The following is a 14,036-nucleotide window of genomic DNA, read 5'->3' as shown; positions in this document are numbered from 1 at the left end:
CTTTGGGTCCAGGCCCTTCTTAGCTTCTTAGGAGTCCTAGACTGAGCCTCCACAGACAGGCCCAGTCTACCTTGGAGCGAGATCGAGCGACGGCTGCTGCTCTCGGGTCCTGCTTGGGGTTTTTTCTTGCCTCTGGGGCACCCCATAGCCCGCTTTGGGGACCTAGATGGACCCCAATAATCAGGCCCTTCTTAGCTTCTTAGGGGTCCTAGACTGAGCCTCCACAGACAGGCCCAGTCTACCTGGGAGCGAGTTCGAGCGACGGCTATTCATTCTTACGATTATTTCCTGAATTTCTATACTGCTCTCTGGTCCTGCTTATGGGGCTCCTTACTTATGGGGCTCTTAATTCCCCCAAGCCATTTCCCAGCCCTTAACCCCCCCCCCAAAAAAGCGGGGCGCCCCCTAAGTAACTCTCCTCTTTTCCTTCCAGATGACTTTGGGGGCGCCGCCCTGGTGAGCCCCATCTCTCCCCGCTCCCTCTCCTCCAACCCCTCCTCCCGGGACTCGTCCCCCAGCCGCGACCCACTGCTGGGGGGCTCGGGCCTGCGCCCCCCCATCGTCATCCACAGCTCAGGCAAGAAGTTTGGCTTCACCCTGCGCGCCATCCGGGTCTACATGGGCGACAGCGACGTCTACGCCGTGCATCACATGGTCTGGGTGAGAAAAAAGGGCTTTGAAATCAATTCAAGGCGCTAGTCCTCAAGATGCTGAGTTTATAGGCTTTCCATTAAAGATAAAGGCATCCAGATTTAGGATTTCTTTTAAGGCTTGTTTTAAATAGGAATCTGTTTCCTACAGAGTCAGGCCATTGGCCCTACTGGTTGTGCCTGCACTGGCTGGCAGCATCCATGCAAGAAACTCTGCTTCCTCCACCAGCCCCTGAGTTTTGGTCCTCCTCCCTCCAAGCAGATTGAAACAGGAGCAAAGCAACACAAGTTGCCCGGCTGGTCTGTTTGGCCCCCTACTGCCTACACGGGCCGGCAGCAGCAACTCTCCAAGATTTCAGCCTTTGGGTCTTTCTTTCCCATCCCCATCTGGGGGGATGATGGAGGGGGGAGAGCATCCTTTAACTGCCTTTAAAACAAACCAAGCTCCCAGTCCTCAAGGTTTGCCTTTGATTCGCTCCATCTGACCCAATCCTGCCGACACGGGCTGGCAGCACTGGCTCCCTGAAATTCAGAAAAAGGAATGAGGAGATGCAGGCTCCTTTCCCAGGAGGAAAATGTGGTTTGATCCCATCTTTCCAATGCCCAAATACAACTTTAAGAGTTGGAAACTTTTGATGGGAAAGTGATTCCCCAGATGTTGTACGGAGTAGAACTCTGGGGATGGAATCAGAAGCTGTTAGAGCGGCTTGAAACCTTCCAAAATTTTTATCTCCCTCCGGCAGCTCTCCTAAGAGTGGAAGTAGGATTGCCTTCTGTGTCTGCCAGGGCACACTTAAGATTCCTGCGTTTTTTCACCAACCTCATAGATGCCCCGAACACCTTATTGGCCAAACAAGCCTTTGTATCATTACAATATAATACCACTTGGCATAAAAACCCACTAGACATTCTATCCAGATACAACCTACCTGAGTTTAATACTCTGTGGAGCCCTGATAAAGTTCGGGAATTGGATCTTTGAAAAAGACGCCTTTTTGGACTCCACCAAGATAAAAAACTCTGGGTTTTCCTACTGGTTCCCCCGAGTAAAAGCAGTCAAAATCTGTGCCAACGATCCCACCCTTCGGAGAGCTTTCACTAGGGCACGGTTTCAAACATTGCCAACTGCTTATCTGACCGGTAGATACAGAAAAACCCCAGTAGAACATCGTCTATGTCCTTGCCTTATGAAAATCAAAGAGGATATTACACATTGCCCCTTTTACTCGGGCTTTTGCTGCAAATCATACCCAACTCTATAACCAGTCCTGAAGATAGAGTAAAATTTTTGTTAGTTGATGCAAACCCACGCATTACCCATGTGGTAGCGGTCTTTGTGATGAAGGCCATGAAAGCCAGGGAAAGATTTATGGACGACAATGTAAAGACCCCTTCACCGTCCGTTTAACTCGCTGCTCGTTTTCCCTCCTTTTCTATCTTGTGGGAAGAAGGTTTTGTTGGCATAGCATGTAATGAATTTTAATATTTTTAACTATTGATTTTAGTGTTGTTTTTTGTGCACAGGCATGGTCCTCACAATAAACGGATTTGTATTGTATTGTACAACTTTAAGAACTGAGATTTAAAAGAAACAGAGGTTTAGTTTAGGACACGGAAGCGGGTTCCGGACGAAGGAAGCGAGGAGGAGAGCGGGGTTGGGATGGATGACCACTGGGGGTCCCACCCGGCTCTAAACATTACCTGCTTTGGGTTGCAGAGCGTTGAGGACAGCAGCCCCGCTCAGGAGGCGGGTTTACGGGCCGGAGACCTCATCACGCACGTCAACGGAGAGTCGGTCCTGGGTCTGGTCCACATGGACGTAGTCGAGCTTCTGTTGAAGGTAGGTGGGCCGCATACTGCCTACACGGGCCGGCAGCAGCTCTCCGGCGGGTCGCGAGGAAGGTGGGTCCTGGGGGGGAAAGGGCGCAGGTGGAGCCCTGAGGGCGTCGGAAGAGTCGGAGGCAGAGAAAGGAGACGGAGGAAGGAGGATTGGCAGAATCTTACGAATTGGGTGGGACCCCCAAAGGTCATCCAGCTCAACCCGCTGCAGTGCAGGAATTTTGGATTAAGCGTCCCAAAGATCCTGCTTAGGGGGCATCTGGAGGTGGTCCTGATCCGGATGCTGCAGCGGGACGCGTCTCTTTTTTTAATATTTTTATTTGTTTTCACAGTACCGAATCAAAAATTTTAAATAAAAATAAATCAAAAGAAATTCAAATTTTAAAAATGTAAAAGTTTTAAAAGTTTTTTTAAAAAAAATTTAAATTGAAATTTCAATTTCAATTTAAAATGTAAAAAAATGAATAGACAAAAATTCACCCGAATCTCTGGACATCCTTTCACTCCCTAGTCCTTTTCCGCTGCATATTTTAAGTCGCCGCAATTTTTTAATATATCCCTAGTTCTTCTTATTCAGATCCTGCTAGATTTTTAAGTTTCCCCCGTTCTTTATTTAAAAATTCTGGTTTTCCCCGTCAATTTCGCTAACAGTTCCTCTCTGGGCTCATGGGAATCGTACTTATGGCTCCTTAGCGGAGCCTCCATGGACGGGCGCAGTCTACCTTCGAACGCGGCTGGAAAGGCTGCGGAATTGGGGGAAAGGATCCTGGCAGAGGGTCTCCTTGGCACCCGCTGGCACCCGCCAGAACCCACCTACCCACCCACCCCTCTCTCTCCCTCCATCCCTGCAGAGCGGGAACAAGGTGGCGCTGCGCACCACGGCCCTGGAAAACACGAGCATCAAGGTGGGCCCGGCGCGGAAAAACAGCTGCCGGACCCGGATGGCCAGGAGGAGCAAGAAGAGCCGCCGGAGGGAGAGCCAGGACAGGTGGGCGAGACTCGAACCCGGCTCCCACGCTTGCCTGTGGGGCACCCCATAGCCTGCTTTGGGGCCAGGCCCTTCCTAGCGTCTTAGGAGTCCTAGACTGAGCCTCCACAGACGGACCAAGACTACCTGGGAGCGAGTTCGAGCGACGGCTATTTATTATTACAATTATTTCCCGAATTTCTATACTGCTCTTGGGTCCTGCTTGGGGTTTTTCTTGCCTATGGGGCACCCCATAGCCTGCTTTGGGGCCAGTCCCTTCTTAGTTTCTTAGGACTCCTAGGTGGAGCCTCCATGGACAGACCAAGTCTACCTTGGAAGGATTTCAGGCAATGGCTGCTGCTCTCGGGTCCTGCTTGGGGTTTTTTCTTGCCTATGGGGCACCCTATAGCCTGCTTTGGGGCCAGGGGCTTCTTAGCTTCTTAGGGATCCTAGACTGAGCCTCCCCAGACAGGCCCAGTCTACCTTCCAACTCTAGGATTCTAGGATTCTAGGATTTCAGGCAATGGCTGCTGCTCTCGGGTCCTGCTTGGGGTTTTTCTTGCCTATGGGGCACCCCATAGCCTGCTTTGGGTCCAGGCGCTTCTTAGCTTCTTCGGGATCCTAGACTGAGCCTCCACAGACAGGCCCAGTCTACCTGGGAGCGAGATCGAGCGACGGCTGCTGCTCTCGGGTCCTGCTTGGGGTTTTTTCTTGCCTATGGGGCACCCTATAGCCTGCTTTGGGGCCAGGGGCTTCTTAGCTTCTTAGGGATCCTAGACTGAGCCTCCCCAGACAGGCCCAGTCTACCTTCCAACTCTAGGATTCTAGGATTCTAGGATTTCAGGCAATGGCTGCTGCTCTCGGGTCCTGCTTGGGGTTTTTCTTGCCTATGGGGCACCCCATAGCCTGCTTTGGGTCCAGGCGCTTCTTAGCTTCTTCGGGATCCTAGACTGAGCCTCCACAGACAGGCCCAGTCTACCTGGGAGCGAGATCGAGCGACGGCTGCTGCTCTCGGGTCCTGCTTGGGGTTTTTTCTTGCCTCTGGGGCACCCCATAGCCCGCTTTGGGGCCAGGCCCTTCTTAGCTTCTTAGGAGTCCTAGACTGAGCCTCCACAGACAGGCCCAGTCTACCTGGGAGCGAGATCGAGTGACGGCTGTCTCTTTCCCCGCAGGCGGAAATCGCTCTTCAAGAAGATCTCCAAGCAGACCTCCGCCCTGCACACCAGCCGCAGCTTCTCGTCCGGGCTGCACCACTCCCTCTCATCCGGAGACAGCCTGCCCGGGTCGCCCACCCACAGCCTCTCCCCGGGACCCCCCACCCCCTGCCGCAGCCCCGCCCCGGACGCCCCAACAGGTGAGGGGTCCCTCTGTATCCCGGCTGGGAGGTTCAGGGGCAGACTGAGGAGGGAATCTGGCAGCTTGTTAGCCGTTGGAACTCACCGCCACAGGGGAGCTGCAACAAGAGGATTCCCGAAAGCTGTCGGGGGCCACAATGGCTGTATTCTGTTTCCCCGGTCGGAAGCAGTAAATTTGAGCTCTTTCCCTATTTTACGGGCTCATACCATTGATATATCATTTCCATATATCATTTTCATATGTGGTTTTTATTTTGATTAGATAGATAGATAGATAGATAGATAGATAGATAGACAGACAGACAAGACTACCTGGAAGTGAGTTCGAGCAATGGCTATTTATTATTACAATTATTTCCTGGATTTCTATACATACAAATGTATGTATGTACGTATGTACGTATGTATAGATAGATAGATAGATAGATAGATAGATAGATAGATAGATAGACAGACAGATAGACAGATAGACAGATAGACAGATAGAGTGGTTTTGAATATTGCACAAACTCTAATGATGATGATGATGATGATGATAATGGAGCCTCCAGCTGCAGTGGCAGTCTACCTGGGTTCCTAGCTTTTGGCTAGGAAAGAGAGAGAGATGATAGATAGATAGATAGATAGATAGATAGATAGATAGATAGATAGATAGAAAAATAGATACAGTAGATAGAGAGAGAGAGAGAGAGAGAGAGAGATATGATAGATAGATAGATAGATAGAAAAATAGATACAGTAGAGATAGATAGATAGATAGATAGATAGAGAGAGAGAGAGAGAGAGAGAGATGATGAGAGAGAGAGAGAGAGAGAGAGAGAGAGATGATGAGAGAGAGAGAGAGAGAGAGAGAGAGAGAGAGAGAGAGAGAGAGAGATATACAGTGGATAGATAGATAGATAGATAGATAGATAGATAGATAGATAGATATAGATAGATTAGATATAGATAGATAGATAGATAGATAGATAGATAGATAGATAGATAGATATAGTGGTTTTGAACAGTGTATAAATTCACATGATGATAATAATAATAATAATAATAATAATAATAATAATAATAATAATGATGGAACCTCCAGCTGCAGTGGAAGTCTACCTGGGTTCCTAGCTTCCAGCCAGAATTTCCTCTGTAAATTTCATATCCCTATTCCTATCTATATTATGACCCATATTATATTATATTATATTATATTATATTATATTATATTATATTATATTATATTACATTACATTACATTACATTACATTACATTACATTACATTACATTACATTACATTACATTACATTACATTACATTACATTACATACTCTGGCCCCCTGGATTAAATCCTGCTGACCATTTTTTTCTCTCTCTCCCTCGCCAGATCCGGCCTCCCCGCAGACCACCTCCCCCTCGCCCAGCACGCCCCCCTCCCCGGCCGGCCACATCCGCCCCAGCTCCCTCCACGGCCTGGCGCCCAAACTGGGCACCGCCGGGCGCTACAAAGTCGGGCGCCGCAAGTCCACCAGCAGCATCCCCCCCTCGCCCTTGGCCTGCGCCGCCCCGCCCTCCCCGCAGAGGTCCCCCTCGCCGCTGCCGCCCTCCAAGGCGGGCAAGGCGCTCTCGCCGCCCGCTGGCAGCCGTGCCCACGACGGCGCCCGCTCGCCCCTGCTCCAGAGGGTCCAGTCGGCCGAGAAAATCCCCGAGAAGAAGCCGCCGGGCAGGCAGAAGGCGGCGGGCGAGGCGGGCGCTGGAGATCCCGGTGCCCGGCGCTCCCTTGCCCGCCCTGGCGCCGACTCCGAAGTGGTAGTGATGCGCCACCTGAACCTCTCAGAGCGCCGGGACTCGTTTAAGAAGCAGCAGGCAGTGCAGGAAGTCAGCTTTGACGAGCCCGACGTGGAGGGTGCCCCCTGGCGCCTGCCGGTGCCCCACATCGCGGTGCAGGGGGACCCCGAGTGGGAGTGCCAGGGGTCGTACCCGGCCCGGCTGGAAGCCCGCGTCTACATCGAGCAGGAAGACGGCACCACGGCGGTGGAGTTCGCCAGCGTCTCGCCCCCTGGGCGCAGGACAAGCGGCGGGGCGCCCAGCCCCCCAAGGATGCGGTTGTGGGGGGCGCTGGGCACCCCTGAGAGGCCCACCGGAGCCTGGCTGCCCGCCGTGGACCAGGAAGAGGACTCAGTGCCCGGGCAGAGGGGCATCGCGGAAGACCAGTGAACTTCCGGGGGGCAGGGAAAGAGGTGCCCCTTTCACTGCCCTGAAGGGTGCCCGCTGCTTGCCCCACACGATGGCACCCAGGAATCCTGCTTGGGGGGGTCTTTTGGGGGTCCCTCAAACCAGACTGCGAAGGGGGGTTCCTCAAACTCTGGAATCTCCCCTGGGGTGTTTTGGGGGGCAGTTGGGCACGGGGGCAGCGGCGAGCCAGTTGTGGTGGGCATCTGGGTAACAGGGCATGCCTAGTTTAACGGGGGGGTTGGGGGGGCAATATTTTTTGGGGGGATAATTCTCTTTGGGATTGGGGAAAGACCTCTTCCTAAAGGCTGGGCCCAACATCTGGGGCCAGAGGGAGGGGTTGGCGCCCGAAACATCTGGGGGGCACAGCCCCGAATGAAGAAGGGGCACCAAAAATGGGCAAATATCTGGGGCTCTCCAGATGTTGAGGGGTGTCCTTGAGATTGCCAGCCCTTCAGTTACAGAATCCCAGCTTTGGGACACCCGGGGGTCATCCAGCCCAACCCGCGCCAACACAGGAGTCGGGACCCCAAGACGCCCGCGTCCCCCTGCGCCGCCACCTCGGACCCCGCCCCGATGCCAGGGGACCCCCACCCTCGTTGCGTGGCCCAGGGCGCCAGAACGCTGCTGCGATTCCTCCATTGTGACCCTGGGGGTCCCGTCGGGGTCTAGGATTCGCACCCGGCCCCCACACCTAGAGCCGACGGAGAAGGCGAGGTTTTCAGCCCCGCCGGGCATGGGAGCGGGTGGCAGACTTGGGGGGAGAAAGGGAGGAGTCCGCAAGGAACCCCCCGAATCGGGAATATGGGGAGGAGATGTGTGGGTCAGTTCCCAGCCCTGGGGGTTCAGTCTGTGGTTAGAAGGAGGGACCCTGGGAGCGTTGCCCAAGGAAGAGGGGGTCCGCTGTGCCCGTCGCAAGGAAAAAGGGTCATTTCCTGATGTTGGACCCATTTTCCTGATTGTTAAGCCATGCTGGCATTACCCTAATATTCCCAACCCTGACTGGCAGCAGCTGTGCAGGATTCGCTCAGCCAATCTCCCAGCTGGAGATGCCAGTAGTAAGAATTGAACCCAGGACCTTCTGGAGGAAGAACTGATATTCCCCCCCTGCGCCGCAGCCCCTCTGTTACTAATAAAGTTTCTAGACCTCATGGAGGAGAGGGAACCCATTGCGTTCTACCCTGGCAGGCAGGCAGGGGTCTTTTGGGGGACCTTCTCTGCCACTTTTAATCCCAAAATGTCAAGTTTCTATTCCTCGTCGGCCGTATTTGCTTCCTGCGAAAAAGCAATTTAATTTGGGGCCTGAAAGCAAGAAAATCGTGCAAGGATTCGCACATGCAGGGAGATCTCTGGAAGCAAGGCCAATTCCGGACAGAGCCTCATTAATAGACGCAGCTTGACTCGCTTTCCCGATCTGGGGCAACGCTGCGTTTGAGGGGTGCTGCCCCCTTTTCCGCTGAGCGGGGACCCCAGACTCCTTCCCCACAAGCCCCCACAAGGTATAGATATATATCCGGTTCCCCAAACTGATTCCCCATTAAACTTTGCCCTGATTACTTATGGTGTCCTCAACTTTCCCATCTGCGAAATGGGCTCCCCTGAATTTAACCCTTGAGGAACTTAGCAAATTTTTTTTATGGTGGGAGCAGAAAGTTTGGGGGCTGCTCAGCTCTTGCACACGGTTTTTCGGATTTGGAAATTTGGGGGGTGGGGTTGGGGAACCCCCTCCTCGGTTTGCTGTACGGAAAACGGTCTCCGGAAGCCCGTTTTTGGGAAGGAAAATAAAGTAAGTTATGACTGGAGTAAAAAGAAATGGGTGTCTTTTTTTTATTCTGAGATGGATTGGGGGGAAGGATGGGAAATGGGGGTCTGGGTTGTGAACCCCCCCCCCCAAATATGCATTTTTGTGGGGTGGGAGAAAGGGGAGGGGGTGATTCGCACCCGAGGCCGAGATTTTGGAGAAATGATGCAAAATGATATTTTGGACAACTGGGAGAAGTGGCTTCGGAGTTTGGAAAAAATGCAATTTAGAGGCAATTCGCTTAATTTTCGTTTTATTTCGATGCCCCTTTATATTTTAAGGGGCTTATATTCCCAAAGTTTGCAAGCCTTCATAACAGCATCGAATGCAACCTTGCAGAAAATGGCAAATATAAAATAGGCGTTCAAATAAATAGAATTAACAAAACAACCCCCCCAAAAAAAATATCAGCAATTTCACAATAGGAAGTACAGAATATTAGTATTAATAATAATAATTGTTTTTTAAAAAAATATTTTTATTAAGTACAAATTAGAAAACATACATATTTGCAACAAAAGAAAAAGAAAAGGATACATATAATCAAGGGGGGGAAATAGAGAATATTATGTCTCTTTTCATATTTACAGTTATTTATACCTCTATAAAATGCTATTCACAATAAAGGAATGAAATGAAAGAGAAGATATCAGAAAAAAGGAACAAAGAAAAACAAAAGAAAAAGAAAAAGATCATACGTGAAAATTTTCACCTAATAATAATTGATCGAGTTCCAAATGCATTCACGCCCCTGTTTATTTGTTAATTCATATCGGCATACAGGAATTAATTTATTTTTACACCTATTATTTCTTATAGAGAGGAATCCCTTTTTTTTATTTATTATACATATATATAAAAAGCAAAACAAATTGCATAGAAACATTGTGCATATAAAACATATACATAACATTTCATTCACATATACAGTATATTCATTAGTTTTTACATATAAAGTATCAATCATATTTAGAATCATAGAGTTGGAAGAGACCCCAAGGGCCACCGAGTCCAACCCCCTGCCAAGCAGGAAACCCCATCAGAGCACTCCTGACATATGGTTGTCAAGCCTCTGCTTAAAGACCTCCAAAGAAGGAGACTCCACCACACTCCTGGGCAGCAAATTCCACTGTCAAACAGCTCTTACTGTCAGGAAGTTCTTCCTAATGTTTAGGTGGAATCTTCTTTCTTGTAGTTTGGATCCATTGCTCCGTGTCCGCTTCTCTGGAGCAGCAGAAAACCACCTTTCTCCCTCCTCTATGGGACATCCTTTTATATCTTTGAACATGGCTATCATATCACCCCTTAACCTCCTCTTCTCCAGGCTAAACATGCCCAGCTCCCTTAGCCGTTCCTCATAAGGCATCGTTTCCAGGCCTTTGACCATTTTGGTTGCCCTCCTCTGGACACATTCCAGTTTGTCAGTGTCCTTCTTGAACTGTGGTGCCCAGAACTGGACACAGTACTCCAGGTGAGGTCTGACCAGAGCAGAATACAGTGGCACTATTACTTCCCTTGATCTAGATGCTATACTCCTATTGGTGCAGCCCAGAATTGCATTGGCTTTTTTAGCTGCTGCGTCACACTGTTGGCTCATGTCAAGCTTGTGGTCAACCAAGGCACCTAGATCCTTTTCACATGTTTTGCTCTCAAGCCAGGTGTCACCCATCTTGTATTTGTGCCTCTCATGTTTTTTGCCCAAGTGCAATACTTTACATTTCTCCCTGTTAAAATTCATCTTGTTTGTTTTGGCCCAGTTCTCTAATCTGTCAAGGTCGTTTTGAAGTGTGATCCTGTCCTCTGGGGTGTTAGCCACCCCTCCCAGTTTGGTGTCATCTGCAAATTTGATCAGGATGCCCTTGAGTCCATCATCCAAGTCGTTGATAAAGATGTTGAATAAGACCGGGCCCAAGACAGAACCCTGTGGCACCCCACTAGTCACTCTTCTCCAGGATGAAGAGGAACCATTGATGAGCACCCTTTGGGTTCGGTCAGTCAGCCAGTTACAAATCCACTGAGTGGTAGCATAGTCAAGACCGCATTTTACCAGCTTCTTTACAAGAATATCATGGGGCACCTTGTCAAATGCCTTGCTGAAATCAAAGTAGGCTACATCCACTGCGTTCCCTTCATCTACCAGGCTTGTATTTCTGTCCAAAAACGAGATCAGATTCGTCTGACATGACTTCTTTTTCCGAAATCCATGCTGACTATTGGTGATCCCAGGAATCCTTTCTAGGTGCTCACAGACTGTTTGCTGAATGATCTGCTCCAGAATCTTCCCTGGTATTGATGTCAGACCGACTGGGCGGTAATTATTTGGGTCCTCTCTTTCCCCCTTTTTGAAAAGAGATAATTTTATATTAGATAAAAATTAAATAAGGATACAAATACGTTTCATTGTTTCATATCTATCAGCAAATGGCTTCAAAGAAACCCAAAAACCTTTCCTGGAGGCGTGAACATTCCATGACGTCACGGCAAGCGCTCGGCCTTTCCCGGACGGGCTCGCTTTGAGGCCTCGGCAAGTTCCGTAGTTTGCCGGCAGCGCTCGGCTCTTTCCGGAACCCCTGCGCGCGCGTCACTTCCGCCCGGCGTTCGGGCTTCTTCGTACCGAGAGAAGCCCGTAGAGGAAAAGAGCTAAAGCAAAGCAGCATGAATTCCGGTTGTATGTCAACACTGTGAAAGAGGAGAGCGCAAAAGATGGTCTGAAGCGCAACATCACAAAAACGAAGATCCTGGCCACTGGTCCCATCACCTCCTGGCAAATAGAAGGGGAAGAAATGGAGGCAGGGAGAGATTTCACTTTCTTGGGCTCCATGATCACGGCAGATGGTGAAAGCAGCCATGAAATTAAAAGACACCTGCTTCTTGGGAGAAAAGCAATGACAAACCTGGACAGCATCTTAAAAAGCAGAGACATCACCTTGCCAACAAAGGTCTGTATAGTTCAAGCTCTGGTTTTCCCAGTAGTGATGTATGGAAGTGAGAGCTGGACCATCAAGAAGGCTGATCGCCGAAGAATGGATGCTTTTGAATTCTGGTGCTGGAGGAGACTCTGGAGAGTCCCATGGACTGCAAGAAGATCCAACCTCTCCATTCTGAAGGAAAGCCTTAGGAGTGGATCATCATTCGCACTGGGCAATAGATATAGGTCATAATATAGACAGGGAAGCATGGGAACGATTGTGGAATACAGATATAAAATTTACAGCATGTTATGGTTTAAGATGGTGACAGCAGTCGCAAAATTAAAAGACGCCTGCTTCTTGGGAGAAAAGCAATGACAAACCTAGACAGCATCTTAAAAAGCAGAGACATCACCTTGCCAACAAAGGTCCGTATAGTTCAAGCTCTGGTTTTCCCAGTAGTGATGTATGGAAGTGAGAGCTGGACCATAAAGAAGGCTGATCGCCGAAGAATGGATACTTTTGAATTCTGGTGCTGGAGGAGACTCTGGAGAGTCCCATGGACGGCAAGAAGATCCAACCTCTCCATTCTGAAGGAAATCAGCCCTGAGTGCTCACGGGAAGGACAGATCCTGAAGCTGAGGCTCCAAGACTTTGGCCACCTCAGGAGAAGAGAAGACTCCCTGGAAAAGACCCTGATGTTGGGAAAGATGGAGGGCGCAAGGAGAAGGGGACGATGGAGGACGAGATGGTGGGACAGTGTTCTCGAAGCTACCAGCATGAGTTTGACCAAACTGCGGGAGGCAGCGGAAGACAGGAGGGCCTGGCGTGATCTGATCCAGGGGGTCACGAAGAGTCGGACACGACAAAATGAGAACAACAAATGTCAACACTCTCTCCACGTCCCATTTCAATATTGACTTTTGCTGATTGATTTAAGTGCTGCTTATTAAATTTGCATTGCCATTTGCTTCCTCAATTTGCATATTTTTATCGCTTTTTTCAGATTGATTTGGCCCACATTGCAAAGGCTGCCACTCTCTCCGAGAACTGAGTTCCCTCAATGTGTTTGTCCTGCTTTGATCTTGGAGGAAAAGGAGGAGATAGAAGAAAGAACGAAGGAAATGAATCAATAAACGAATGTTTCCTGCATTGCAGTAATAATAATTATAAAGGGTATAAATAAAATGAATCCTAATCAATAATAACTATTATCAGTCCCTCCAAAAAAACACTTTTGACTGGAGAAAATCACCATTTTATAGATCTAATCGGAGGAAATAAACACACTAAAAGGGCAAAAGGCACAGAAAAAAGCAATTAATTCATTTTTTAAAAAATAATAGTAGTAGAAAGAGATAACCAATGTTTTATATTTGCTGTTAGCCGCCCTGAGCCCGGTTTTTAAAGGGCGGGGTATAAATAAAAAAATTATATTCTTATTCTTATTTTTCCTATTCTTATTCTTATTCTTAGATTCTTATTCTTATTCTTAGATTCTTATTCTTATTCTTATTCTTAGATTCTTATTCTTATTCTTAGATTCTTATTCTTATTCTCTTTCTTAGATTCTTATTCTTAGATTCTTATTCTTATTTTTATTCTTAGATTCTTATTCTTATTCTTAGATTCTTATTCTTAGACTCTTATTCTACTCCAGGCTGAAAAGAACCCTGCCGTGTCGTCTCGCCCACACAACCGGCCGCCCTCTTTGGCCTCCGAGCCCCTTCGGCTCCGCTCGGCTCCGCTCGGCCCTTTCCGCCTCTCCCGGGGCTTTCCGCTGGCTGCAGCGGCGCTGGGCAGGAACGGATCGCTCCGCGGGCGAGAGGTGGGTGCAGGCCGGGCCCCCCCAGTGGGTGCTTTATTTTGGGGGTGGGGGTGGGGGGGACATATTGCATTGCATTGCACCCCTCCCCACAGCTCACCCCAATTGCACACCCCCTCCCAACCCAGAATAGCCTTGCAATTTTATTTTCAATTTTTTTTGGGGGGTGGGGGTGGGATTTGCAACATGCAAAATAATTAGGGGTGGGGAGACTTAAAAAAAATCAATTGCAATCGCTGCAAACCGCCCCTTGCATTTTGCACAACTATTGCTTCTTTTGCGGGGGGGGGGTAGTTTAAAAATGAAACATTTAAAGGTTTTTTGGGGGGGCGAGACATAAGCATTTATTTTGGGGGGGTTAATAAAAGGCTGCTGCATATATAGAATTTGGAGGAAGTGCAGAATTTGCATTTGGGGGGGTTGTGTGTGTTAAAAATGAAGGCCCTTTTTTTGGGGGGGGGCTGTTTGCAGCCAG

General features: G+C 49.1%; 1 protein-coding gene across 8 annotated transcripts in view; it reads left to right on the top strand.

Annotated features, from left to right (window-relative positions):
- MAST3 (microtubule associated serine/threonine kinase 3) overlaps positions 1-8,839 on the top strand; it is a 56,302-nt gene extending 47,463 nt beyond the window's left edge. For all 8 annotated transcript variants that reach the window (XM_083720192.1, XM_083720190.1, XM_083720188.1 and 5 more), the window contains 5 exons: positions 434-660; positions 2,368-2,490; positions 3,341-3,477; positions 4,629-4,810; positions 6,182-8,839. In XM_083720192.1, coding sequence (XP_083576318.1) covers positions 434-660; positions 2,368-2,490; positions 3,341-3,477; positions 4,629-4,810; positions 6,182-7,011 — 1,499 coding nt within the window. In that variant the 3' untranslated portion in view covers positions 7,012-8,839. The remainder of the gene's footprint in view (positions 1-433; positions 661-2,367; positions 2,491-3,340; positions 3,478-4,628; positions 4,811-6,181) is intronic.
- The last annotated feature ends 5,197 nt before the right edge of the window (positions 8,840-14,036 follow it).

This window comes from Podarcis gaigeae (assembly GCF_964106915.1).
Source record: "Podarcis gaigeae genome assembly, chromosome: 18".
Lineage (NCBI taxonomy): Eukaryota > Metazoa > Chordata > Lepidosauria > Squamata > Lacertidae > Podarcis > Podarcis gaigeae.
The sequence above is the reverse complement of the archived record's forward strand: the minus strand, read 5'-3'. Positions and strand labels throughout refer to the sequence as shown.